Raw genomic sequence first — 27,963 nt, 5'->3', positions numbered from 1 at the left:
ATGTTCAAGTAATTTAAAACAAAAAGGTAGATTTAATGCAATAACAACATTAATCTGAGGATAAATAAATCCACAACAGACTTTAAAGTTTGAATTTTTTTTTCCTTTCTTGGCAGAGAATGGTTTTCTTAAAGCACATAGGACTGAAGATGTCAAAACAAAATGTAATCTCTTAATGTCCAGGTCAAACAGGCTTGGTCTTCCCTGCTGCCCTCCTAACACTTGCCACTGGCCAAGGTGATAAATTTCTCTCATCTAACTCAGGATGGATGTTAGTTTCAAGAGTAACTAGATGGTTTGTTTCCAGAATCATCTTCTTGTGATCCCATGCTCTGTAAAGAAGAAAAGTGAGACCATCTATTTATGTTTGCTCTTGCCAAAGGTTTCCCACCAGCCCCAAGCAAGCACACCCCATCCCTTCCCAAGGACAGTCACCCTGTATACAAGTGGAGAGGCTGTAGTTTGCATACTTCCAGACTATAGTTTGAAAATGTGAACTCAGTGACAAAGATTTTCAAGAACCTGGGGCAACTAAACATTTAATCTCAAATCAAGCTCACATTCCTGATGAGGAAATAACCTCTCCTTTTCTATCCAGGCCACTTCTAGTTAATAAAGGGAACCCTAATCACCTTTTGTACAAACTGGGGGTTCACTGTGATCTCCTGGTCCATGGCCTTCAGTCGTTCATCCAGCTCTATGCACTTCAGCATCTGGTGATAGACACGTTTGAAGGGGGTTATTAGAAAGTGAGTTTAGGTCAATTTACCTCCTTTTTAACCTAGAGTATTAATATGGGTGCTATAGGTTCACAATCCCATGATCTGAAACACCTGGGGCTACACAGGTTTTGGAATCAGAATTTTTTGAATGCAGAAAATTAACAGAGTACAAGTACTGTAAATTAACTAACAACCCAGCAGGATCTAGGGCAGCTCCCCATAATCAAACACATTAATATCCTTTGCAGTGAAACCTAAAAATAAGCACCCTAAGCGGGACAAAGACCATACATCATTTTGGGTGAAATTCACCATCACACTGAGTTACCAAAAACCTCCAGTTTTCATGGGTTTCTGGATTTTAAACTGCAAAAAAGGGAGTGTGAAAGTATCCTATGTTACTCTGCATTGCTTTTAGGCTTCTGAGATTTAATGTCTGAGGTAAGGAACACAGACTGCCCACACAATCCCAACTCATGTCTTGAACCCAGAGGGGTACTCAGAGCAGCGTGACCTCAGAAGCTGCAAAGGGGACCCCGCTCCGGTCCCTGGCTGCTGCCCGACAGGGAACCGAGGGACGGCCTTCCTCCCCCAGCCGCCCCGCTGCCTCCCACTCCTCCTGCAGAAATGAGGCTCTACGTTATAAATGGTGGTTGGGTGTGAATAAAACTGTACCAACTGTAAGACCCTGAAGTGTTTTAGTAGCTAAACTAGGCTCTGGTGAGCTGATGGGAAATCCAGCCCACCACTTACTTGTTATAACCATACAGTCTGGGAGAGGTTGAAGCAATGACTGTTTTCAAAATAACTTTCTAGGAACTATGATGTTTCTAGAAACTATTTGGAACTACCTGTATTTTAAAACTAAAATTGTCCAGGATCATGGAGGCAGTATTTCAAATATAGCATCTCAAACATCAATCAAAACAAACAAACAAATCAAAACCTGGCATTCGTATTTACCTCCTGGTCGATGTTATGAAGCATGGCCGGATTATTATATTTTTCAGGGTTATCATGGAAACTGACCATACCGTCCTTCTGATTAATACTTGCAAAAATTTCACCATCCTCTATCTGTAAAAAAAGGAAATCAGGAAAGTAGTTTAGACCTGGACACTATGCAGAGCTATAGTGTTTCAATCTAATTGGGGAAAGGACAAAAAGCAATAAATTTGTTTCCGTATTTTTTAAGCACCATCTGTTTATTCAACAAGTATTTACTGAACACCTACTATGTGCTAGGCACCATTATAGATGCTAAGGAGTGCAAAACACACACACATACATACACACCTGCCCTTACCATTTTTTCCTGAGGTAAGTTTCACATAATGTAAATTAACCATTTTAAAGTGAATAATTCAGGGGCACCTGGTGGCTCAGTCGGTTAAATGTCTGCCTTCAGCTCATGTCATGATCCCAGGGTCCTGGGATAGAGCCCCGTGTTGGGCTCCCTGATCAGCAGGGGGCCTGCTTCTCCCTCTCCCTCTGCCCCTGCTTATGTTCCCTCTCTCTCTGTGTCTCTGTTAAATAAATTAATAAATAAAATCTTTTAAAAATAATAAATACATAAAATCTTTTAAAAAAATAAAATGAACAATTCAGTGTAATTTGTAATGTGTAACTACCACTTCTATCTAGTTCCAAAACGTCTTCATCACCCAAAAGGAAACCCTATACCCGTTGGAGCAGTGACTCCTTTTCCCATCCTCTCAGCTCCTGGCAACCACCAATCTACTTCCTGCTCTATGGATTTGCCTATTCTGGACATTTCCTATCATTTGAATTGTATATGCTTCTTTTGTCTCCTGCATCACCCAGCATAATGCTGTTGAAGGGCCTTGCATCTTAAACTGTGAAACCTTAACACATTTTTGTTTCACCCCACTACAAATTCTCTTCTGATCCTTCAGAAAAACTTTCCTGCCAATGCTGATTCCAAGGTAGTTTCAAGGTCTATGTTCTTTATTTGCTTCAATGACTAGGGATTTATTTGACTGGCCTTTACAGCCAAATCCTGTCCAGGAAGTTAGAAAGTGAGAAACCATAAGTCTCATGAAGGTATTATTATTCTTAACACATTGCTCCACATTCTAGCTTTGGAAGGGATCGATGCTACCTACTGAAACAGCAATCGGTCCAACACATATTAAATAGAGTATGTCATCCTTTATGTGCTCACAGACAGCTGCCTCTTTAACGTGGGTGGAATATACCCAAATGAAATGCAAACCTAGGTTTACCACAACAGCTCTTTTTGTAGTAACCAGAACTAGAAACAACCCAAGTGTCCACCTAATTAATGGGAAGGTATACTCACACAGTGAAATACTGTAGCCCTGAAAATGAAGGGAACTACATACAACATTTTGCTCATATTCGAGCAAAAAAAGCCAGACCCAAACAAGTATATACTGTACATGTCCTTTTGTAAAAGCTCAAAAAAAATACAAAATAGAATGTGAGAAGTCAGGGTAATACCTTTCTAGCCAGGAGTAGGGCTAGAAGCAGGCATGAGAGATGGCTCTGGGGTGCTGCTAATACTCTGATTTTTGATCTAGGTGTTCCTTTCACAGGTGTCTTCTCTTTGTGAAAATGTATTTGGCTATACACTTAAGTACACTTTTCTCTGTGCAGGTTATATTTCAAAAAAATGTTTCCTTAAAAAATCCCTAACATACAATCTGAATAGGCCAATATCTATTAAAGAAATTGAATCTGGGGTGCCTGGGTGGCTCAGTCAGTTAAGCGTCTGCCTTTGGCTCAGGTCATGATCCCAGGGTCCTGGGACTGAGTCCTGCGTCGGGCTCCCTGCTCAGCAGGGAGCCTGCTTCTCCCTCTCCCTCTGCCTGCCACTTCCCCTGCTTGTGCTCGCTCGCGCGCTCTCTCTCTCTGTGTCAAATAAATAAAAACTTAAAAAAAAAAAAGAAATTGAATCAATAATTAATAACCTTCTAAAACAAAAAGCACGAGGTCCAGAAGGATTCACTGGTGAATTCTACCAAACAATTAAGGAAGAAATTATATCAATCTCTACAATCTCTTTCAGAGGATAGAAGCAGAGGGAATACTTCCCAACTCATTCTATGAGGCCAGCATTACCCTAATATAAAACCAGACAAAGACATTACAAGAAAAGAGAACTACAAACCAATATCTCTCAAGAACATACATGCAAAAATCCTCAACAAAATATAAGCAAATCCAACAATGCATCAGAAAGAATTATACACCATGGGGGCACCTGGATGGCTTAGTTGGTTGAGCATCTGACTCTTGGTTTTGGCTCAATCATGATCTCAAGGTCGTGAGACTGAGCCCCGCATCGGGCTCAGCACTCAGCAGTCTGCTTGAGATTCTCTCTTTCCCTCTCCCTCTGCCCCTACTCCCACTCTCACGCGCTCTCTCTCACTCTCTAAAATAAATAAATCTTAAAAAATTATACTCCCCCAGGTATGCAAGGCTGGATGAACATTCAGAATCAATTAATGTAATTCACCACATGAGCAAACTAAAGAGATCATGTTCATATCAACAGACACAGAACAAATATTTCACAAAATCCAATAACCATTCATGACAAAAACTCAGTAAACTAAGAATAGAGGGGGAACTTCTTCAACTTCATAAAGAATATCTACAAAAACCCTACAACTAACATCATACTTAATGGAGAGAAACTCAAAGCTTCCCCACAAAGAACAGGAACCAGGCAAGTATGTCCCCTCATATCACTCCTTCTCAGCATCATACTGGAAGTTTAGTAAGAAAAGAAAATAAAAAAGCTGGGAAAGAAGAAATAAAACTGTCTTTGTTTACAGACGATAAGGCTGCCTATGTAGAAAATCTGAAAGTATCAACAAAAAAACCTCCTGGAACTAATAGGCAATTATAGCAACGTTGCAGGATACAAGGTTAATATAGAAAAGACACATGAAAAACTGCTCAACATCAGTCGGCATTAGGGAAATACAAATCAAAACCTCAATGAGACACCACCTCACACCAGTCAGAATGGCTAAAATTAACAAGTCAGGAAACGACAGATGTTGGCGAGGATGCAGAGAAAGGGGAACCCTCCTACACTGTTGGTGGGAATGCAAGCTGGTGCAGCCACTCTGGAAAACAGTATGGAGGTTTCTCAAAAAGTTGAAAATAGAGCTACTATACGACCCAGCAATTGCACTACTGGGTATTTACCCCAAAGATACAAATGTAGTGATCTGAAGGGGCACCTGCACCCCAATGTTTATAGCAGCAATGTCCACAATAGCCAAACTATGGAAAGAGCCCAGATGTCCATCAACAGGTGAATGGATAAAGATGTGGTATATACACACAATGGAATATTACACAGCCATCAAAAAATTGCAATCTTGTCATTTGCAACGACGTGGATGGAACTAGAGGGTATTATGCTAAGCGAAATAAGTCAATCAGAGAAAGACAATTATCATATGATCTCATTGATATGAGGAATTTGAGGAAAAGACAGAGGATCATAGGGGAAGGGAGAGAAAAATGAAACAAGATGAAACCAGAGAGGGAGACGTACAATAAGAGACTCTTAATCTCAGGAAAGAAAACTGAGGGTTGCTGGAGTGGAGGGGGAGGAATGGGGTGGCTGGGTGATGGACACTGGGGAGGGTATGTGCTATGGTGAGCGCTGTGAATTGTGTAAGACTGCTGAATCACAGACCTGTACCCCTGAAACAAATAATACATTATATGTTAATAAAAAAAAAAAGTCACTTTCCTGTATACCAGCAACAAATGAGTGGAAATTCAAATCAAAAACAATACAATTTAAAAACTGGAGCATCATCGGGGCGCCTGGGTGGCTCAGTTGTTAAGCGTCTGCCTTCGGCTCAGATCATGATCCCAGAGTCCTGAGATCGAGCCCCGCATCGGGCTCCCTGCTCGGCCAGGAACCTACTTCTCCCCTCCCACTCCCCTGCTTGTGTCCCCTCTCTAGCCGTCTCTCTCTGTCAAATAAATAAATAAAATCTTTAAAAAAACAAAAAACCGGAGCATCAAGCACTGTTTCTATCCTGCAGGTTGGAATTTTTTCCATAATGCTACTTATCACTGACAATGGCCTCTCTCCGTGTGCATCCATGCCTTACACCGCGCTGAACTGGATAGTGTCCTTGTGTGGAAGCATCGGCTGGACTAGGCCAAGTGCAGGTGTACGGTCCCGTCCCCATCCCGGGTAACCATGTTAAGCTCCCGAAAAGTACCCAGGAGGAAAATTCAGGTGTCTGCTTATCTTTGCAACGTGACAGCACTTGGAATTGCACCATGGAGCCTGCTCAGAAATAGTAAATTTGTCTCCTGCTGGGATGCAAAAGGTCCATCTTCTGCTGAGAAGTGGTATGGGAGAATGCTCGGTCCTTGACTAGAAATGGCAACATCATGCAGCGGCTCCCTGCACACTGACGCGCTGGTTCTTAATACAGGCTTCATTTGCCGGTCATGTTGTTTAGTTGGGAAGTAAGCAGAAAAGGGTCTTGAGATCGAGGGGTGGGTCTAGGAGGGGGGACACTGGTCAATCCTGGTTAGGACAGGAGTTTGTTGCTCTGCTCTTGGTGGCATCTCCTTTGTCAAAACCAAGATGTGAAATTAAAGTCATAGTTCTCTTTATTTAAAAATTCTAATAAATACTCAAACTTTGAAAAAAAAATAAAAATAAATCAGAACAATACAATTTACATTAGCATACCCCCAACCCCAAATGAAGGACTTAGGAATAAATCTAACAAAATATGTACAAGATCTATAAGGAAAATCAAAGGATAAGAAAGGAAATCAAAAAGGACTAAATAAATGGAGAGATATTCCAGGTGCACAAATAGGAAGACTCCCTATTATCAAGATGTCAGTTCCTCTCAATTTGATTTATAGATTCAACACAAGCCCAGTCAAAATCCCAGCAAATTATTTTATGGGTATCAACAAACTGATTCTCAAGCTTATGTGAAGGGACAAAAGACCCAGAATATTAAAGGAGAAGAACAAAGTTGGAGGACTGGTACTACCTGACCTTAACACTTCCTATGAAGCTACAGTAATCAAGGCAATGTGCTTTGGGTGAAAAAACAGACAAATTATCAGTGGAACAGAACAGAGCCCAGAAATAGGCCTACAGAAATAGTCAACAGATCTTTGACAAAAGCGCAAAGGCAACAAAATGGAGCAAAGACAGTCTTTCCAACAAATGGTACTTGAACAACTGGACATCCACATGCAAAAAAATGAATCTAGACACAGACCTTACATCCTTAACAAAAATCAATTCAAATGGGTCACAGATCTAAAGGTAAAACGCAAAAACACAAAACTCCCAGAAGATAATGTAGGAGAAAACCTAGATGATCTTGGGTGTGATGGTAACTTTTTAGATATAACACTAATGACACAATCCATAAAAAAAATTAATTGATAAGCTGGGCTCCATTAAAATTAAAAGCTTCTCTCTGCAAAACACAATGTCAAGATAAGACAGGCCACAGACTGGGAGAAAATATTTGCAAAAGACACATCTGACAAAGAATTGTTATATACAAATATACAAAGAATTGGCCTAGTTGGCTTAGTCAGTGGAGCATGTGACTCCTGATCTCAGGGCCGTGAGTTCAAGCCTCACATTGAGCATAGAGATTAGCTAAAAAAATACACACACACACACACACACACACACACACACACACACACACACAGAACTCTTAAAACTCAACAAGAAAACAAACAGATTAAAAAATGGGCCAAAGACCTGAACAGATACCTCCACATACAGATGGCAAATAAACATATGAAAAGATGCTTCACATCATATATCACCAGGGAAGTGCAAATTAAACTGTGATACCACTATACGCCTATTACAGTGGCTAAAATCTGGAACGCTGACATCACATGCTGGTGAGGATGTGGGCCAATTGGACCTCTCTTTCATTGCTGGTGGGAATGCAAAATGGTGCTGCCACTCCGGAAGACAGTTTGGGAGCTTCTCACAAAACTAAACATAGTCTTACCATATGATCCAGCAATCACACTCCTTGGCATTTACCCAAAGGAGCTGAAAACATATCCACACAAAAACCTGACATGGATGTTTATAGCTGCTTTACTCATAATTGCCAAACTTTGAGAGCAACCAAGATGTCCTTCAGGAGGTGAATGGATAAACTGTGCCACATCCAGGCAATGGAATATTACTCTGCACTAAAGGGAAATGAGCTGTCAAGCCATGAAAAAACATTGAGGAACCTTAAATTTTGATTACTAAATGAACTAAGCCAATGTGGAAAAGCTACACTACATACTGTAGGATTCGAACTATATGACATTCTGGAAAAAGCAAAACTATGGCAACAATAAAAAAGATCAGTGGTTGCCAGGGGTGGGAGGAAAAGGCAGAGCACAGAGGATTGTTAGGGCAGTAAAAAGAACTCTGTATGATACCGTAATGATGGCTACATGTCATTACACATTCGTCCAAATCTACAGGATGTACACCACCAAGAGTAACCCTCACGTAAACTAGAGACCCTGAATGACCATGTGTCTGGAGAGGTTCAGCAACTGTCACACTCGCGCCACTCCGGTGAGGGCTGCTGCTAACAGAGAAAGTTGTGATGGGCGGGGGCAGGGGGCATATGGGGTATCTCTGTACCTTCCCCTCCATTTTGCTGTGAACCTCAAACTGCTCTAAAAAAAAAATGATGTCTTATTTAAAAAAAACAAAAACAAAAAACACCCCACAACAATCCCCACCCTCATAGACCTTATATCTAGGGCGAGTCCTGAGCTCACAGCCAAGCTTGGCAGTGTGCTTATCCTGGGCCGGATCATGTCTGCTGGGGGAGCAGGCCTCCGCACTGCAGGATGGATAGCAGCATCTCTGGCCTCTATCCACTAGATGTGAGGACCCCTAGCTGTGACAACCAAAAGTATCTCCAGACATTGCCAAATGTCCCCTAGTAGACAAAACACCCCTGGTTGATCCAGAGCCTGTCAGGGTCTGTCCGGGTTGGTCACACAGGGTTCAAAACACATCCCCCTCCTTTGATCCCTCAAAGCACTTCCCCAGCTCGTGTGTCCTCACAGGTGTCATAAACACTCATGCATTTCTTCTCACCCACCAAATAGTGAGTTTCCTGGGAGTACTGTGTAACTTACTCAGTCTGTGTAACCCCTGTGGGGCTTAGCAAGGTGCTCTTGACAGGCACTCCATGGTTGGTCAAGTCAGACAGATTTTGTTTGTTTGGGAGGTGTGTGTGTGTTGAGAATTAGGCTAAAGGAAAAAAACTTCAAAACATTTGTAAATTGCCTTATGGAAAGGAAGTACTCCATTATCACAATGGAAAATAGTTTTATTACTCCTAATCCTGATATGGCAGTGCTCCTGAAATCAGAGGGGGAGATCATTAGCAGAAAAATGTAAAATGCTGACTTGTTACACTCAAGATTTGCCTGACCTGGGCTGAGGATGTAAGTTTGGTTTGATGGATCAGATCAGAACCATGTATTTACAAAACTGAATAGGTAGGTAGATTACAATGTATCAACTTGGTGGGTCACCATGTACTCATTTATTTTTAAAGATTCTTATTTATTTATTTATCTGAGAGACACAGAGAGAGGGAGCATGAGCAGGGGCAGGGGGGAGGGGGGGGCAGAGGGAGAGAGAAAGCAGACTCCCCATGGAACAGGGAGCCTGACCAGGGGCTCGATCCCAGGACCCCAAGATCATGACCTGAACTGAAGGCAGACGCTTAACCAACTGAACCACCCAGGCACCCCTACCATGTACTCATTTAAATGACACTTATCCAAATTTGGGGAGTGGAGAGATGCAACTGGGACGTTACCAGCAGGGGTATTGGTAATATCTGATTTCTGAAGGCAGGTACTCAGATGGTGCCTGCTTTAGCCCCCTTTATTATAGACATTGCTCTAAGTGCAGTCAAGAACTGACGATGGCCCACAAGGAGGTAAGGGGCTCAAATCAGATCCCAGTCAACGACTGTTCACGCTCTAGGTGAACAGGACATCCTTGGTGTGGGCAGCAATGCCATGACCTACATATGGACACAAGTTCATGACATCATCATGGACCAGCACATTGAGTAGCAGTGCTTTATGACTCCTGGTACATCTGAACTATTTCACAGGCATTTTAAAAATGTAACAGAACACACCATGCATATCATATGAGTACATAAAAGTGGAAAACCCCATAGATTTTATTTTATTTTATTTTAAGATTTTATTTATTTATTTGAGACAGAGAATGAGAGAGAGAGAGAGAGCACATGAGAGGGGGGAGGGTCAGAGGGAGAAGCAGGCTCCCCGCCGAGCAGGGAGCCCGATGAGGGACTCGATCCAGGGACTCCAGGATCATGACCTGAGCCGAAGGCAGTCGCTTAACCAACTGAGCCACCCAGGCGCCCAACCCCATAGATTTTAAAGAAGTAAACCAAAATGTCCAGAGGTTGACTTTGGATGTCCCTCTCTTTCTCTCGCTCTTTTTTTAAAGATTTTATTTCCTTATTTGCCAGAGAGAGAGAGAGAGCACAAGCAAGGGGAGCAGCAGGCAGAGGGAGAAGCAGGCTCCCTGCTGAGGGATCATGACCTAAGCCGCAGGCAGCCGCTTAACCAACTGAGCCACCCAGGCATCCCTCTCTCTTTCTCTTTTTTAGTATTTTCTACAATGAACACCTATGACTTTTAGAGGGACAAAAATCCACTAATTAACTTTTTAAAAGTGAAAACTCACTTACCATGTGTAAGACATATTTCTCTGCCTCCTGAGGTCCAGATAACTGCACACGACTTGCCATATCTTGTAATGATAATGTTAAAAAGGTCTGAAATCCAGAAGTAGAATTAATCACAGGTAGAAACAACTGAGGACATACATTTTATTAACTGTGTACAGAGCTCTAACGAATCACTGAAAATCTGCTTTCTATTACTGTGCAAAATAATTTTTTGTTGTGAAGATGACTTGAAGTTGATGAAACCTGTGGCTTTAGCCATCAGTCTCCTAGAGGAGTAATGACTTCTAGAAATGTATCCTGCACATACTTTCCTATGTGTCTGAGAAACACATGTACTAGGTTATTTACTGCAGCACTGTCTGTGAGAGCAAAGGACTAGAACCACTTAAACATCCGCCAGCAAAGGGCAGGTTAGTGCAGTCTGGTACAATTGCATCAACAGACTCCCATGCAGTTGTAAAAAAAAAAAAAAAATTAAGACGTAAGGATACTTCTCATGGACTGAAAGAGAATCCGAGAATGATAACGTGTACCATTAAATATAAAAAAGGAGAATGAATAGTGTGCATGGGACAGAGAGCGTGTGTGTATCTGTGAGAGAGAGGATGTGCGTGCACGCGTATGTGCACAGACACGCTCTAGAAGGCCACCCGAAAAACTGGTAACGCCGGGTTGCCTCTGAAGAAAGAAAGGTGGCTAGGGTACAGGAACCGGATGGAGATTTCTGTATCTTTTGAATGTTGTATTGTAAATAAATAAATTAAATATAGTTGACGACATCGCATTCATTCTTCAAAATTTCAAGCGAAAGTATGTAAACCACATGGGGGCTTCGAAGGAAGTTGAGTGTTTAGCACTGCTCTGCAAGGGACCGGAAAACACCCCCTTTCGGGAACACACCAAAAGAGCTCTTTTCTTAAGGAACGCTGGTAATATTTACAGCAACGGCCTTCTCAGAGGGCCTTCTCAGAGCAGGGCGTGTTAAAACCCTGAGGCTGAGAATCTGTAATGAGCCAATGACCAAAAAATCTACATATACTTTAGTTCAGAGAGTAGCTTCCAAGAAAATGAAATTATTGTTAACTTTTAAAGAAGTCCATAAGCAGTTTAAGGGGCGCCTGGGTGGCTCAGTCGTTAAGCGTCTGCCTTTGGCTCAGGTCATGATTTCAGGGTCCTGGGATCAAGCCCCGCATCGGGCTCTCTACTCTGTGGGAAGCCTGTTTCTCCCTCTCCCACTCCCCCTGCTTGTGTTCCCTCTCTCGCTATGTCTCTATCTGTCAAATAAATAAATAAAATCTGTAAAAAAAAAAAAAAAAAAAAAAAGAAGTCCATAAGCAGTTTAAGACAAGTGAAGACTTACATTTCCTATACGCTTGCTCGGCCTACTTGCCTCCACGACTCTGGCTTCTCACCACTCTCTGGCTTCTCCAAGTCCGCCCACTGTCAGATCCTCCACCCAGTAAAAGCAATCCTGTAGGTTTAAGCGGCTCTCCGCTTCCTGTTACCTGCAGCACGTGCCTTTGGAGGTCACCTGAGATTTCATGTTTCTTCTATACTTTTTTGTACTGTTTGAACACTTGGTAATCAGCATGTTTCTTGTCATCCAAAACCATCAGCTTCCTTTCATTTTGGAAAATAAAACTCGTGTAACTGGCTTACCTCCTACCTCCTGCACATAGCTCACTCAACTCTGGCCTAAGTGGCAATGTCAGGGTAGTGCCGTGTTCAAGTAAGAAGTTCGAGCAGAGATCAGCACAGCCCAGGAGGTTCCGCGCTGGTCACAGGGGACTCGTGTGTGCATCGTTAGTTCTACCCCGTCTGCCCGTGGCTCTGTTGACCTCTCTCAGGCTACCTTTCTCTGCCTCCCCATGGAGCCGTGTCTCCTACCTGTCTTCCTCTTCACCTGTTCCTCTTCTCAAATACCCTGCTCTAGCCCTGAAAAGACCAAAAGGTATAAATCAAACTCTTTCTAAGTCATCAGTTGTGAAAGTAGTAGAGACATCCTGCCACACTTTATCCCTGTCTCTGCTTCCTCGGCACTGAGAAGGGGAGAGGGGAGGGGGAGGCCCCAGGGGAATCAGGAGATGCTATCTGAGAGCGTCACTTGCCTCACCTTGGTTAGCCTTTGAATATTCTTCTTATAAAGAGAAGACAGGCATTGCTTCACCAGCCCCATGTTGTTATCACGAGTAAAAGTCTCGCTGTGCTTGTTCACCAGGTTGCGGAGTTCTGAGGGATTATTGGTTGAATAGACTTGTGCTAACTCGTGGTACGCATTGCTAAGAGGCTACAGGTTTAAAGGTGGGAAAAAATCAGATTAAAGCAGTAGAGATATACACTTCGTATAGGAAGCAAAAGAAGACATGCTACTATGTTTTGAACAAGTACATTCAATATCCTTTACTGTTACCTAACAACTTATAATTTACCCAAAGCGAATGCCTAGTTTTTACAGGTAATTACACTGGGAAAAAAGAAGGCAAAATCTCCCATCATTCTCAACTCTCTTGCACTTTCTCACACACATACACATACCTCATCAGATGCAACCGGATCATCTGCTCTTTTTTGATAAGAAAAAAGAAGACAGAACAAGAGAACTAACAGTGGTTGAGAGGGCCTACTAAGAGCCTGAGCTGCTTTAGGGATTTTATATACATTATCCTCTATGTTAAATGTTAAGAAATTGGGGCAGAGGTCTGAAAGAATGTGGGGTGGTCATCAGGGGCACAGGTAGAAATTGGGTTCAAGCCTCTATCTCTACTCTGAAGTCTGTGTTCTTTACCATGGATGATATCTTCATAAATAAACTACTAATGCTTGTAAATGACACCCTGCAGTCATGAAGGTATCACTTTATAAAAACATCCTTACTAAAACAGGGCAGCTCAAGGGCCACCTGAAGGGACCATGCCGTTCTCCAAAATGATCTGAGAGTGGCTACCCTAAACCTACCCTGCCCATCACTCTTCCACGCAATTAGAGGGAATCTCTCTTAACCATCCCCCCCCCAATCTGTGACTGGGCAGCCTAGAGCCCTAAGAACCACAATAAGGGTCTTTGGCAAAGAACACTTGGCCATCTTCAATAAGACAGCATAAAAATCTTCTCATTGGGAAGATTTTCAAATTGATATCCTGAAATTTTGAGTTCTATACAACGAAGAACAGGGTTAAAATTGTTATCCAGGGGCGCCTGGGTGGCTCAGTCGGTTAAGCGTCTGCCTTTGGCTCAGGTCATGATCCCAGCATCCTGGGATTGAGGCCTGCATCAGGCTCCGTGCTCAGCAGGGAGCCTGCTTTTCCCTATCCCTCTGCCTGCCTGCCTACTTGTGATCTCTCTCTGTCAAATAAATAAATAAAAGTCTTTTAAAAAAAAATTGTTATCCAAATGACTGTGACCTCATGACCTTTTGAACCGCCCAATTTTATTCTAAACCATGAACATGTATTTAAAAAAAATTTTTTTTAATTATTTATTTTTGGGGCGCCTGGGTGGCTCAATCGTTAAGCATCTGCCTTCGGCTCAGGTCATGATCCCAGGGTCCTGGGATCGAGCCCCACATTGGGCTCCCTGCTCCGCAGGAAGCCTGCTTCTCCCTCTCCCACTCCCCCTGCTTGTGTTCCCTCTTTCGCTGTCTGTCTCTGTCAAATAAATAAATAAAATCTTAAAATAAATAAATAAATAAATAAATAGAATAAATTCAATTGTGGGTAACATGTTAAAAAAAAAAATTATTTATTTTTAAATGTAATCCCAAAGCTGGATCCTCAGTGAAAACAAAAGTTCAGTGAGCAGAACTTGTGGTTTTCGTATGGGGGCTCTGGTAAGATTTCCCAAAGCTCGGGCAGATTGAGTTCAATAAAATCAGCACTGCCTTTTCAGTATCTCTGCGAAACTGTAATGAAGAATAACAACGACAACGACAACAACAAAACAACCTTTATAGGAGCCTAAACATCTACGGCAATTATTACTCAAAGCAAAAGTTTGTAAACAAATTTCTAAGAAACATTCCACCCCAATCAGGTGATCAGAGGGTATATGGCTCCCAGACCATAATGTGTGTTATTAAATTTATTAAATGTCTGCTAACTTGAAGCTGCTGGGAGAGCTAAGTCGTTAGAAAAGAAAATTACAGAATTAGTCATCATTACAATTTCCTTATGGACTTAACATGTCACCTAAGACATCCATTTAAAAAAACTCACCTTAATGAATCTACCCACAATTTGAGACGTGTATTTCGGTAGCTGTTGTACTTTTCCAAGTAATATCAAAGAAACTAGAATATACTTTTTATAGGATTCCAACATGATGTGGCTGACCGCCATGGCAGGAGTAGTTATAGCCTGAGCAAGAGGAGAGAGAGCTCACCATAACAGAAAGGGCAATCAGCTACACGTATCACTTTAATTAAATAACAATTCTTACATTACATGTCCTGTTAGTATTTTTAATAGCATCTTCATTGAGACACGATTCTCATGCTATAAAATGACCCTTTCCAGGTATACTACTCAGTGGCTCTCGGTATATTCACCGTACTGTCCAACGATTGATGACCATTACCTAATTTCAGAACACTTCCATCCCTCCAAAAAGAAACCCCCCACCCCTTAGCAGTCATCTCCCACTCTCTCCTCCCTCAGGCCCCAGGTAACCCATCGTGCTACTTTGTCTCTGCGGACTTGCCTATTCTGGACATTGCATAGAAATGGCATCATAATAAACATGTGGGCTTTTGTGACTGGACTGGCTTCTTTCTTGTTTTCAAGGCTCATGCATGTTGTAGCAGTTACTGGTGTCTCATTACACTTTATGGCTGAATAATATTCCACAGTAGGGCTAGACCACATTTTGTTTACTCATCCTCAGTTGATGGGCATTTGGGTTGTCTCACCTCCGGCCACCATGAATAAAGTGGCTGTGAACATCAGTGTACATATTCTGGGGGAGACATTTGTCTTCATTTCCCTCAGGTATATTCCTAAGAGTGGAATTGCTGGGTCATGGTGGTAACTCTAGGTTTAACATTTTGAGGAACCCCAGACTGTCTTCCACAGTGGCTTCACCATTTGACACTCCCATGGGCAGTTATGAGGATCCCAAATTCTCCACCTGCTCATCAACGCTGGTTATTGTTGGCTGTCTCTTTTTAGTTCTAGCCATCCTACTGGGTCTGAGTTGGTATCACATCGTGGATATGATTTGCATTTCCTTGACCACTAACGATGATGAGTATCTTTTCATGCATTTATTGGCCATTCGTGTATCTTCTTTGGAGAAATGTCTATTCAGATCCATTGACCCTTCTTAAATTTTAGTTTTTTTATTGTTGGGTTGTAAAAGGTCTTTGTACATTCTGGCTGCAAGCCTCTTACCAGAAATAGGATCTGAAAATATCTTCTCCCACTCTGTGGCTGCCTTTCTACTTTTTTTCACTGGGATTTATGAAGGTCAGGGAAAAGTAAAAACTATCATACCCAAGTCAGCTCAAATATTCCAAATCAAAACCCAAACCACTGAGCCTGTGAGGTACTTGGAATCTACAGAAACACTCACATCAGTGCATGTGGATACACGTACAATGATTCCTACCACAACGCTGCTCTAATCGTGAAACAGCACAATCAACGAACATTCCCACCAATCAAGGACTAGTAAATCAAGTAGGCCGACATGTGGCGTGATGTGAGATAGAGCTGCTTTCACTTTTTGCTCAGATAATGCTGTATGATCTGATTTTTTTCCAGTAAGTACATCTTCCTCTTGGAATTTTTTTAAGCAGTAAAAAAAAATCTATCACCTTCTGAAATCAAGGTACTAATGCCATCTATAGTGGCCTGTGTACTATGCAAACACAGCTGCAGGACACAGACGAACATGAGACAATGTTTGTCGTTAGGGCAAAATCTGGGGATAAACACACTTTCAGTGAAAAGGCTCCTATCTGTATCAAAGATGTTTTGTTTTTAACATTTTAACTACTTGTGATAGAAATATTTTTTCTAAGTGCATTGCATACTTTCCTGCCTTTTTAATGCCCTCGTCATCTTGATATTTCTGGCTCATTAGTATGTTATCAGCTATCATATTGGGCTATAAAATGATCATTCGCTCAGTGGCTGTGAAGTGTCTTTATCATTTTGTGAAGAACTCAAACTTTTAACTATGTTCTCTGAAATTCTTAAAGAGAAGTCACCTTGAAGATTTTACTTGACCAGACACATCATTTTTTTGAGTAAGCTCTACACCGAACATGGAGCTTGAATTCAAGACCCCGAGATTAAGAATTGCATGTTCTACTGACTAAGCCAGCCAGGTGCCCCTGACTAGACATACCTTTAATGACACCATCTCTGCCCAACAGCACCTTCTAGTGATTCTTCCCTCAGTCCTCTTACAGTGTTTATCAACCCCCCACTCACTGAGGCAATGCTCCGTCAGAAAGGCGTGCCATGCATGTCTATCTATGTGTTAACACTTCAACTAAATTGTGAGCTCCTTCAAGGCTTAGAATATCCTTTATTACCTTAATATGTGCTATGGATGTAATAAGAAATATAAACATCTGACAAATTTCTTAAAATACTAGTATTAGCCAATATTGTATCTCTTTCTCAGACTCTAAAAAATTCTACCAAATTGTGTAATATATCTCATTACACAGACCAGTGGCCATTACACAGACACAAAGCAGGAAGGGGTTTTCCACGTAAGAATGTTTTACTTATTAAAATAAATAAAACCTAAAACACGTGGTTTTAGAACAAAAAGACACTTCAAAGATCATTCAGTTCAATCTCTTCCCTTTCTGCAAAGGAAGCTATAAAGGCCAAGGGATGTACACAACTTAACCTGAATCAGACCGGGTTTGAGCGGCAAAGCCTCGATCGGACCCCACGCAGTAGAGCTCCTCCCTCCACTACCACTCTCTTCAACTTAAGGAACAGTTTACCACCATTTACGTGATGACAGAGAAACAGTGTTTGAAAGGACCTCCACCTGAAACTCAGAGGCCCAAGATCAGTCCACCCTAGCTGTGCACGTCTTTGATCACACAAGTTCAATGCAACCTCAGGGGCATCTAGAGAGATGATTACCTGTTCATAAAAGTACAGTGCTCTTTCGAAGTTCTTCAGCCCGGTATAGATCATCCCTCCATAATAATAGTAACATAAAAAGTGCTTTGCATCATAGGCTCCATTCTCTTTACAGATATCCATCATGTCCACATCAAGGTATGGAAGGGCAGGCTTAAAGCATTTTGCCAGCAAACAAAGCTGTGAAAAATTTTGTTACATCATCATTTTAATTGTACTTGGCAGGCTTTAGCAGAAGGAGCAAATTCATAGATTCCAGAAAGGTCAAGAAAATATTTTAAACCATTTACTGATTAAAAATGTTCTAAATGTTGACACAGTACCCCGTTTTCCTAAGCATTCAGAATAAAACAGCATTTCTTTATAAAAAGACTAAGCAGCCATGAGATAAAGTACTCCACAGATGAATGAGAGCTCAGCTATAATTAGCCCACCCAGCACCCATTCCGTTTACAGATACCCAGACAAGTGAGTCCTTTTTCTCTTTGAAGAGAACAGAAATGGACCGGTATAGTATGATAAAAACTAAGTTTCTCTTCAATTATTTCTTTTCAATTGCTGAATCTTGTATGTCAGTATAGGGAATTGCTCAACTCAAACTCAAGAAGGCAAGCACATGGCAATGTTCTGTAACTGCATGATGATGCTGGCACAGGGGTAGATCCACGTACAAACTCAGAGCTGGGCGTTTAAGACCATGCACTTTACTGTATGTGTGTTATACCTCAATCACCAAAGGTTTTTAAAAGATAAAAAGTAAAGAAAAAAGAAACACCTTGATGTGATACTAGGGACATCTGTTTGGAATAGTCCAGGTACCATATTATTAATTAAAGACACAATCTACACCCCATGGGGCTGGTTGAACCCCCTCCCCAGTCTTATGGAATACTCTAGCTGCAAAGCACTGATGTGCAGTCCTCTCCAAGATACACTAAGTAGAAAAAAGCAAGGTACACAAGAGTTCATACAGATCACTGCTATTTGTATTAAAAAAAAGAGAGAGAAAAAAATGCACGCATTTGCTTATATGCGCACAAAATATCTTTGGAAGGATACACAAAAAACTAACACAGATTTCCTCTGGAGAGAAGAGATGGGTGGCTAGTGAGCAGGGTGGTAGGGAGACTTCATTACACGTCTTCCCTTTTGCCTCCTGGGTTTGTAACCATGTAAAATAAAATAAACGAGTAACACTTCAAAGGTAAGAAGTTACCTGTATTTATTCTCAGGCTCCCTAATTCCTTAAAAAGAAAATGACTTGGGACATTTTTAACACCACAAGCATTACTTACTCAGTTTACTCACATCACAAACCTACTGGCTGAGTCCCATTCTACAGTTTGCGTTCAGTAGCAGCCAGCTGAAAATTCCCTTACTAACAAAGTTAGTATATTTTTCAACTTCTAGAGCCTATCACAGTCTCCACCAAATTGCGTTCCTTTATTGAGCAAACCCATGACCAACCCTCCACCTCTGACTCAGCGTGACTAGTACTCCTCGGTGGCTTACCTGGCAGAGATCGGCGTGTATTGAGGTCAGCTGGTTTGTATTCATCTGCATCTTGTCTATGGCTTGCTTTAGGATGCCAATTCCTCGCAGGGGCTGTCAGAAATGACATCTCTTTCAGATAAGTTCTCAAAGATGGCAGCACATTGGATCTTATGTTGTCACTTACAAATAAAAAATAACACTAATTGATAGGTTCCTTTAAATAACAATATGAGGTTTCCATACTCTTTCAGGAAATTTCTGTCCCTATTCAGTCAGAAAGTGTTTTCTTAAGCTGTTTCTTATGCTATTTTAGAGTAATTAAGCACCAATTTTTAAATCATAAAGCTTTTTTTTTTCAATGATGGTCAATAATCAAAAAAGCAGTATTACCTTCTCAACAGTTCATTATATTTTTATCAAGACAAACAAAAAATTTCCAAATTATTTACAATAAAGAGCCCATGCTTAGTAAACTTAGCTGTGGAGAAAGATGTTGGCATCTTCCCACAGAGCAGTCTAGGGATCAGTCATAAATTCTCCCCAACACCACCATCTCTTACCTGATAATAAATTCCTACTGAAACTGATACCATAACTTATAAACAGACCGTTTCCTGCCTTGATTATAAATAACAAGACCAAGTTTCAAGTGAGGTAGTCAGTTGCTAGACAGGAGATGTGACTCTAAAATCACTAAATAACTTACATGGGTTTTTCAATAAAGATTTTTTTTTTTAACCATTTCTTTCAAACCACAATTTGTTTAATATTCCGACAAAACACCAAATGGTTCTGTCTTGTCTCTTTCCAAGCATTATCTTAAAGTTCAATTTCAAATAATAATTTAAAAAACCCCCAAATTATAACTTGTGCCAGTATCGCAAAAGTTAAAAAAGACCAAAGAACTGTTTCAGATTAAAGGAAATGAAAGAGACATGACAACCCAATGCAATTCATGATCTGAGATTTTCTTTTGTTGCAAAGGACATTAGGGAAACCAGTGGTAAAATCTGAATAAGGTCAGTAGATTTGTTTAAAGGATTCTGATATTGATCATTGTATTGTGGTTATGTAAGAGAATGTCCTAATTTTTAGGAAACACTAATTGAAGTATTTAGGGTAAGTGGCAACGTATCTACAATTTTCTTTCCAATGGCTCAGAAAAAAAAGAAAAAGAGAAAAGGTAAATAAGTGTGCTAAAATAATGTTAACATCTGGAGAATCTGGGTGAAAGGTACATGGGGATTCTTCATATTGTTCTTGCCACTGTTTGTAAAGCTAAAATGTCATAAGCAAAAGTTAAAAGTTCTAGCAAACAAAGAAAAACCCAGTATATTACAACATAACGGGCGCTGGGATGGTAGTTCCAGAAACATCCACCAGCAGTAGCTGACTGCCCTGAGGCCCTGCTTCTCCCCGTGTCTCAGAGGCCTCATCTGATGTAGGAGCTAGCTGCCCCTACAGCCGACGCCTGGCTACCACATGCATCTGTCAGGATGCTCAGTACTAACCTGGAACCTTAAGCAATCAGGTCATTGTGTTCGTTAGCTATTTCTTGAAATGTAACCATAAATACTTGAATAACATTGCTTACCTGTTTCCTTTCCACAAGTGCGTTTGTCAGCTGATGGCAAAGCCCAGCAACTAGAGACAGCAATGACAAAACGTGGACAACGTCAATGACTACACAGGCGAAATGCATTCGGTAGGAAATAAACAAAGTGGTATTTAGCTTACAAGTGTCTGTTGCGTATCGGATGTGCTCCCCGTTACAAGTGCTGATGAAAAGCTGAACCTGGGAGAATAACGTTTCGAAGTCAGGAACACTAGGCATGGAAAACTTCACAAATCTGGAATAAAGAGAAAAGAATCAATTCACCCTGATATTTCACGGGGGAAAATGAAGAAGTAACTGAGGCCAGAAGGCCATCCTATCTCCAGAGCTCTATGAAAGTAAATGAGGCATGGTATTTTTAAAAACTAAGAAATGGACTGACCTGGTTCTTGGCACAATCAAGACACAGAACACAGACACAAATGAAGGTTGAGAAAAATATGCTTAAAAAAGACCTTTGAAAAAAGAAAACTCCCTTAAATGAGGCCAAATATCACACTAATATTCCTGAAGGAACTGAATATAAACTTCTAACCAAAAGTTTTCAAAACCATTTTTCTTTTGAGCTCCAGTGTGCTTAGGGCTATTTAGTCATCTGAAAAGCAGTTGTTGTTTTTCATGCTCTGGGGACAGCAGACTGAAGGGGGACAAGGACTGAGAGAGCTCCAGACTGGCTGGAGGCTGCGGCCATGGGTCACGGGTGCTGCGGTCCATCTGGGAGAAAGAACCAGCTGATGGGCAGGCCGCGGAGGAGGGCGGGGGGGACACGGATGATCCACCCTGAGTCACTAGGCAGATGCGGCCCTTCAACAAACACTCTGAGAGGGGGCTAAGGATGGGTTTGTGGAGGAAATCAGATACGCTACTGCCGCTCAGGCACAGCTTACAAGTAAACTACAAGCTCTTCTTTTTCCTAAGGAAATGACCTGCTGAAACTAACTTCAAGAAAAACAAAATGGATATTACTGCCTGAACACAACTGCTTCTACATCTTTGCATCTGTCCCTCCGTCTATATATACATTATTCAACTTAACAGTGTCACCGCACATCTGTAATTGAACATCTCATCAAAATGTATCTTGAACAATCTCATTTGGGCTTCACAATAGGTCAGTACGGCCCTGTGAGTTCCATTTTGTAAGTACAAATATGGAGCTCAGGGTCCCATGCCTTGTAACTGGAAGAACATAATTCAAATCCAGGGTACTCAGAAACAAGTTCAGGGTTCGCTCCAGGTTTTCTTTTACAGATATACCTTCGAGCTTCCAAATGCTTTCATGTACTTTACCTCACTTGATACACATCTATATGTAAGTTTGTGTGTGCATAAAACATGCATGCTATCCGGTTTTTTTAACCAGCAAACACACACAGTAGAGATCTTTACCTGCCAGCACCATCCCAAAAGACCTTCTGCAATGGTAGAACGGTTCTTTATCAATGCTGTCCACAGCAGCCACATGTGGCTACTGGGTACTTGACAAGTGGCTAATGCACCTGAGGAACTGAAGAGACCCGGTCCTGAATTTACATTTCAATAGCCACATGCGGCTAATGGCTACCCCCTACCTAGCGCAGCTCCAGACCCTCATTCTGACAAAGCTTCTTCTCTCTACTCTATTCCTGGCATATCTCTGTCTCAGGAATGGCTGGGCCAGTGAAGCCAGACCCTTGCTGGAGGTCCATTTCCTCTGGGTTTATTTACATTGTTTCAATTTTCATGACAAGCATAACATCCCAATTTGCAATACTAAAACATCAAGAGAAAAAGAATTCTGTCAAGCACACAGAGCTCCAAGGAACCCCAACTGAAATGACATCTATTTAATTTGGTCTTGAACAGCTTAAACTTGTTTGAAGGGAACTGGAAGCAATGTTGCTTTGGATCATTGGTAATTTCACTCAACACATCCCACCATGCCCTGGGCCATTACTCCCCTATTTGCTTTCCGAGGCAGAAAATGTGGACAATCTGATGGATTACGTGAAGTATTCAGATACATGCAAACCATAGGACCCACAACTGAGATAGCCATTTGATTTTTTAAAATAAATTTCAAAATGTGTATAAACATAAACAACAGTTAAAAAACGATAAAGCTGAAAATACAACATGCCATGATTAGCTGGGATGAGGAAAATGTAACTACTGTGACTTAAATTTATAATTGTGCTAAAGAGCTCAATGTTGTTTACACGGTTTACTTTTCTACACCAAAAAAACTACAGCCAGAAAATGCAGAACGTTCAGGTTTAGCAAGCACAGAACTATAAAAGAAGATGCCCCTTACAAAACAGCAAGGACGCCTAAGGAGTGCTCTTGTACATCCAGAGCCCCAAGCACAGTGTCCAGATGGGATAAGTTCTTTGCAAGGAGTTCCCCACTCTTGTTGATCAGTTCACAAAGCTGAGTCATTTGCCCTGGAAAACAGGAATAACACTATCATTCAGTTACGGCACTAACCAAACTAAAGAAACTCTAACCACAGACTTCATACCTCATCAAGAAATGACTTAAAGATGATTTCTTGTATCTCCTTCATTTCAGATGAGGACTCAGAAGGCCCAGAAGTGAAATAGCCTTGACTATGACCTCAAAACTAGACTTCCCATTTCCCTCTGGCCCCTGAAAGTTTGTACGTTTCCTCCATTCTCTCTTCCATCCCCCAAGTCAGAAATGCACACATTACTATCACCATTACTCTCATCTCCTTCTCTGTATCCAAAACGTCACCAAACACAATTTTACTTTTAATTTTACTTCCTAAGTCTCTCAAATGGAAAGATGGAAATTATGAAATTCCCATTCCTTTCTCTCTCCCCTGCCTTAATTCGGACACTTATCATTTCTTACCTGGACTGTATCATAAATCTTTGAAACAGTCCCCCTACTTCACTCTTTCTCTCCTCCAACCCATTCTCCATATTGGTACCTGTGGCATCTTTCCAAAATGTAAAATTCAATCATATTACTCCAATGGCTTTAAGAAGCCTAATGCCTCAGCCAGGTAACAGGGCCCTGAGCCTCCCCAGCCTTACCTCCTGCTGCCCTCCCCCCTCCAACACACACACCTACTCTGGTCACACCAAGCTCAGAAAATTCACGCAACATGTCATGTTCTCTCACCTTTATGCCTCTACACATCCTGTTCTCCATGCTTGGTCTTCCCTCCTTCACTCTGTTCCTCTGGGTCTTCCTCTACCAACTCATACACTTCATTCAACAATCAGCCTGGGTGTTCTTCAGACCCCCTTCTCACCTCCCTTCCCCCGGCTAACTTGAAAATGTGTTCTCTCTGTGCCCTCTCTGCATCACCTGGGGTTGTGGTGGTTAGGTAATTCAGCATAAACTCAGGTGGACAGGCCGTGTCATTGCTCCAGTTTCAGAACACAGTGCTTACTTACCAGCCAATCAATCAACAGCCTGTTAATTAATCTCCGAATTGATCCACTGATTTTTCTCACATACCACAGTGTTAGTTTTAACAACTAAGGTATAGAATCTAATTAGGCCTGAGTTGGTACTCTGCAGTAGACTCACTGATTTTGATGCATTATACTGATAACAGACACCATGGCCACACTCTATACTTCCAAATGCTACTAGCTGTATTTCTTGTGGGGGTGGTGGTGGTGTGTATGGGGTTTATGTAAGTCCATGGGCAACAACCTCTTGTCTCCTCCTTTATTGTTCTCTTTTGCATTTTGAACTTCAAGCTATACATATCAACTATTCTTATTTAGTAGGCGAGGGATTTTTTTCCTTATCAAAACAAACAAACAAACAAACCCACTTAAATAATATAATACTTAAAATCCAAGTGACTGTAGCTAGGAACTTTGGTAATTTCGTTTCTGGAGCTTCTATACTATGCTTTTAAATTTTTTCAAAAATAAAGAAATATACTATTATCACGTGTACTGCAAAATAAGAATTAAAAAAATCTGTGATCTTATTAGGTATCATCTTTCAAGACAATACAAGTTGAATGGGGAAATATCATCACTTTATTACAAATCTCACTGGTAAATGTGAAATAGACACCCTCTTCTAGTTAAATAATTTGCCTCCCTTTTTTTACTCACTACTCTAAATACATTTAAAATGGTATGAAACACAAAGAAATAAGCATTTCAGTCCATAATTTTCCCCCAGTTAAGTAACCAATACAGAGTTGAGATATAAAATAAAAGCTGGGTCACTATGAAATCATAAGATAGTTTAACTAGTGTGGGCCAAGGGGAGAGTAAACAGTAAGTGCAGTGCCACAGGGTGCATCTGACATGAGCCCAATCAGAGATGTGGCCAATGAAATTTCCTCCAAAGAAAGATGGAAATTATGAAATTCCCTTCACTTAAGGTTCACGTTATAAAATTCTGAGTAAGAGCAGAAAAAACAGAAACCTCATAAACATTTACTACGCAGTGAGCATGAGGCACAGAAGCCACCGGCAGTGAAAGTATCATGTTTATCTCTGCCTGGCAGACTGTTCCTAAAGCAGTGACGTGCACAGCAAGCATCCAAAGCTTTCAGATAAATCTCACTTGATGCTAAATAGTCCCTGTTCCATTTTGTAAGTGGGAAAACTGGCCCAGAGAAATTAAGTGGCTCACACATGAAGTGACTGACAAGATTCCAACCCGAATCTAAATACCCATACTACATCCCAGGAAGTAGAAACCAAATAGTTTGTGGCATAAATGAATGAATGAATGGTTTCTTCATTTATAGAGACTGCAAGTCTATGCCTTCCCTGTGAACCCCGTTTCTATGAATAATAAGGGAAAGCAGAAGTATTTCAATTGAGGCTTCATACCTGATCAGTTAACTCACAGTAACAGTGAGGTAAATAGCACTCCTCCATTTTTACAAATGGAAATAGAGACTCAAGAGATTAAAGGTGGCTTGTCCAAGGTCATGCAGCTCCTAGAACTTTACAATTAATAGCTGCTAGCAGTAATTTGTAACTGCATCTATTGCACCTCATACAATAGGTACCGTTTCAAGTGCTTTTACATGCTTCCTCTCATTCAATCCCAACACCTCTCTGAAGTAGGGACTAATTTTTATTTTAGAGATGAAGAAACAGGGTGGTTAAAGGGACCTTCACAGCCTGCAACTGATTACTTTAATTCTGAGTCCAGCACTCTATATTCAGGTGATGAGATGAATGAACCAAAGAGCATGAAAATTTAAGTAATAATGGTCACCATCCCACCCCTGGAAATGGAGCCTTACGAGCGAGAGCTCCCTCGGCACTCTGCCGGACTAAAATAGGCCCGGAGGCTTCCCGAGGGCGCGCCGGCCGGCATCTGAGGGGCCGGCCAAGGCAAGCCTCCGAGCCAGGGCACCCAGAAAGGATTCGTCTCGCGCCCGCTGCCCGCGGCCTAGTCCAGAGGCGGCCAGGCGCCACCGTGACAGACGAGGCTGTGCACCAATCACCGCAGGAGGGGAGGCCGAAGGGACCAACGGACGCTCGGGAAGGCGTCCAGCGGAAGTCACCGCCCCCAAAACTGTCAAGCGAAGCGCCCGGGTGGAAGGGGCCCGGGCCGGGGGGGGAGAAGGGTCCAGCCGGCCCCAGCGATGGAAGGTGGCCAGGTCGCCGAGCGCACGGGCGCAGACGAGAGCAACGGAGACCGAGAAGGCGAGGGGGCTGCTCGAACTCAGCCGCGCCCGACCCCCCCGTGGTCTGAGCGCCGCAATCCCGAGTCCGGCCCCGGAGACGAGGCTCGGGACTAACAGGGATGTCCCAGCCGTCCGCGCTGGCGGCTGGGGTTGCATGCCCGTCCCCGCGGCCCGGAGGGCCCGCCCAGGCCCAGCCTGGCGGCCCAGGGCCTCACCTTGAGCCGAGAGCTGTCGGACACTGTTCACGAATTGCTCCAGGGCAGACGCCATGTTTCCCCCCAGGCGGCCTGAGCAGCAAAGGCGGCTCACGCGGGAAAAGGCGGCTGCTCTGGGAGGAGGGGCCGCGGCGATCCTCCACAGGGCCTCAACCGCGGCCTGACGTCACTTCCGCCGGCTCAAGCACCGCGAGATCTCACCTACCTGGGAACCGGTTACTGTTCCCATGGAAACAGTTCCTTTACTCACCATAGCCGGAAGTTCGCTCTCTTTTCCTTTTCTCTTTATCCGGTGCACTTGTGAAATTCCTCCTGTTATCTAATGGGGCTGTGGGCAAAGGAAGAAATTAAATTTGTAATTAGGCGCATATTGCCCGGTTTTTGCTTTGGAATGGCCGTCCCGTTTTCCACCTGGCCGAATCCTTCAAGCCTGGCTTAATTGCCACTTCTTCCATGGGGCTTTCTCTGTCTTGAAGACTGGAGCCAAGCAGGTAGCCTGGATTCAAAACCCCTTTCCTACTACTTACTAGCTGTGTAACTTTGGACAGGTTACTTGGCCGTCCTCCGCCTGTTTTCCCCATCTGTAAGATTCTTACAGTGACCTCAGCCACGTAAAACACTTAGAACAGTGCATAGCACATAGTGAGAACTGCATTTTCATTCAAGGTATATGTTGAATGAATTGATTTCCCCATATGGAATTGATCTGATTGACTCTCAAAGCACTTTGTTCCTCTCATATAGACACTTCCACTCTGTTGCAGAAAATTGTCTCCAAAGTCCATACCATATCCATTGCTCTTAACTGGCATGGAGTTCCTTAAATTCAAGCATCTGTCTTACTCATCTCTGTATCCTCTAAGGGCCTACCATAGGATCTGGTGCATAGTAGGGACCGAGCAAATAAGCATACATTTTAAATTTCATCCAATATTTATTGAGCATTAGTAACATGCTGTGTTAGGCGCTAGGGATACACTGGTGAGTAAAAACAGTCATGATCCTTTTTCCCTGAAGATAACATATAAAGACCCTGAAAAAAGGGGTAGTGCTCTGAAGGAATGGAACAAAGTTCTGTACGATCATGCAACAGAAGAAACCGACCTAGCCTGAGAACAATAGGAAAGGCTTTCTTGAAGAAATGATACAAGCTGAGTTCTGAAGAAAGAGTAGGAGTTAGTAAGGTAAGGGAGATGGAATTTTCCTGAGAGAACCACATGTGGTCAGACCTTGTGGTGGGAGGGAGTTTGCTCTCTGACATTGAGGAACAGAAAGGAGCTGATGATGGTTGAGGGGGAGTGGTATGAGATGAGGCTACAAGGTAGACAGTGACCACATCAAGTCAGCTGTCTTGAAGATGGTGGACTTTTCCTTGAGAAGATTGGGAAACTAGT

The 27,963-nt window shown here is 42.1% G+C and overlaps 1 protein-coding gene across 3 annotated transcripts; it reads right to left on the bottom strand.

Moving 5' to 3' along the window:
• Window positions 1-9: 9 nt before the first annotated feature.
• COPS3 (COP9 signalosome subunit 3) lies at window positions 10-26,736 on the bottom strand. Of its 3 annotated transcripts, XM_036073815.2 has the most exons (12): window positions 26,570-26,736; window positions 23,019-23,148; window positions 20,848-20,960; window positions 20,705-20,754; window positions 19,129-19,221; window positions 17,617-17,796; window positions 14,722-14,862; window positions 12,624-12,797; window positions 10,511-10,597; window positions 1,686-1,799; window positions 633-713; window positions 10-332 (listed from the first exon to the last, which is right to left on the bottom strand). In XM_036073815.2, exons 1-12 carry the CDS (start codon window positions 26,622-26,624, stop codon window positions 279-281), a joined length of 1,272 nt encoding a protein of 423 aa, XP_035929708.1. In that variant the 5' UTR covers window positions 26,625-26,736; the 3' UTR covers window positions 10-278. The 3 variants fall into 3 exon arrangements, with proteins under 3 accessions (XP_035929708.1, XP_035929710.1, XP_035929711.1); XM_036073817.2 differs by lacking the exon at window positions 23,019-23,148 and having other exon boundaries at window positions 26,570-26,729; XM_036073818.2 differs by lacking the exons at window positions 23,019-23,148; window positions 26,570-26,736 and having other exon boundaries at window positions 19,129-19,289; window positions 20,848-20,921.
• Window positions 26,737-27,963: the final 1,227 nt, after the last annotated feature.

Source organism: Halichoerus grypus, chromosome 2 (assembly GCF_964656455.1).
Source record: "Halichoerus grypus chromosome 2, mHalGry1.hap1.1, whole genome shotgun sequence".
Taxonomy (NCBI): domain Eukaryota; kingdom Metazoa; phylum Chordata; class Mammalia; order Carnivora; family Phocidae; genus Halichoerus; species Halichoerus grypus.
The sequence above is the reverse complement of the archived record's forward strand: the minus strand, read 5'-3'. Positions and strand labels throughout refer to the sequence as shown.

Coding starts and splice junctions, on each gene's coding strand:
- COPS3 (XM_036073815.2), bottom strand. CDS start 26,624: ATGGCGTCTGCCCTGGAGCAATTCGTGAACAGTGTCCGACAGCTCTCG. Junction 1,800..10,510: donor AGAAATATGTCTTACACATG/GTAAGTGAGTTT, acceptor CTTTTTTTACAG/ATAGAGGATGGTGAAATTTT. Junction 333..632: donor ACCCCCAGTTTGTACAAAAG/GTGATTAGGGTT, acceptor TCTTCTTTACAG/AGCATGGGATCACAAGAAGA.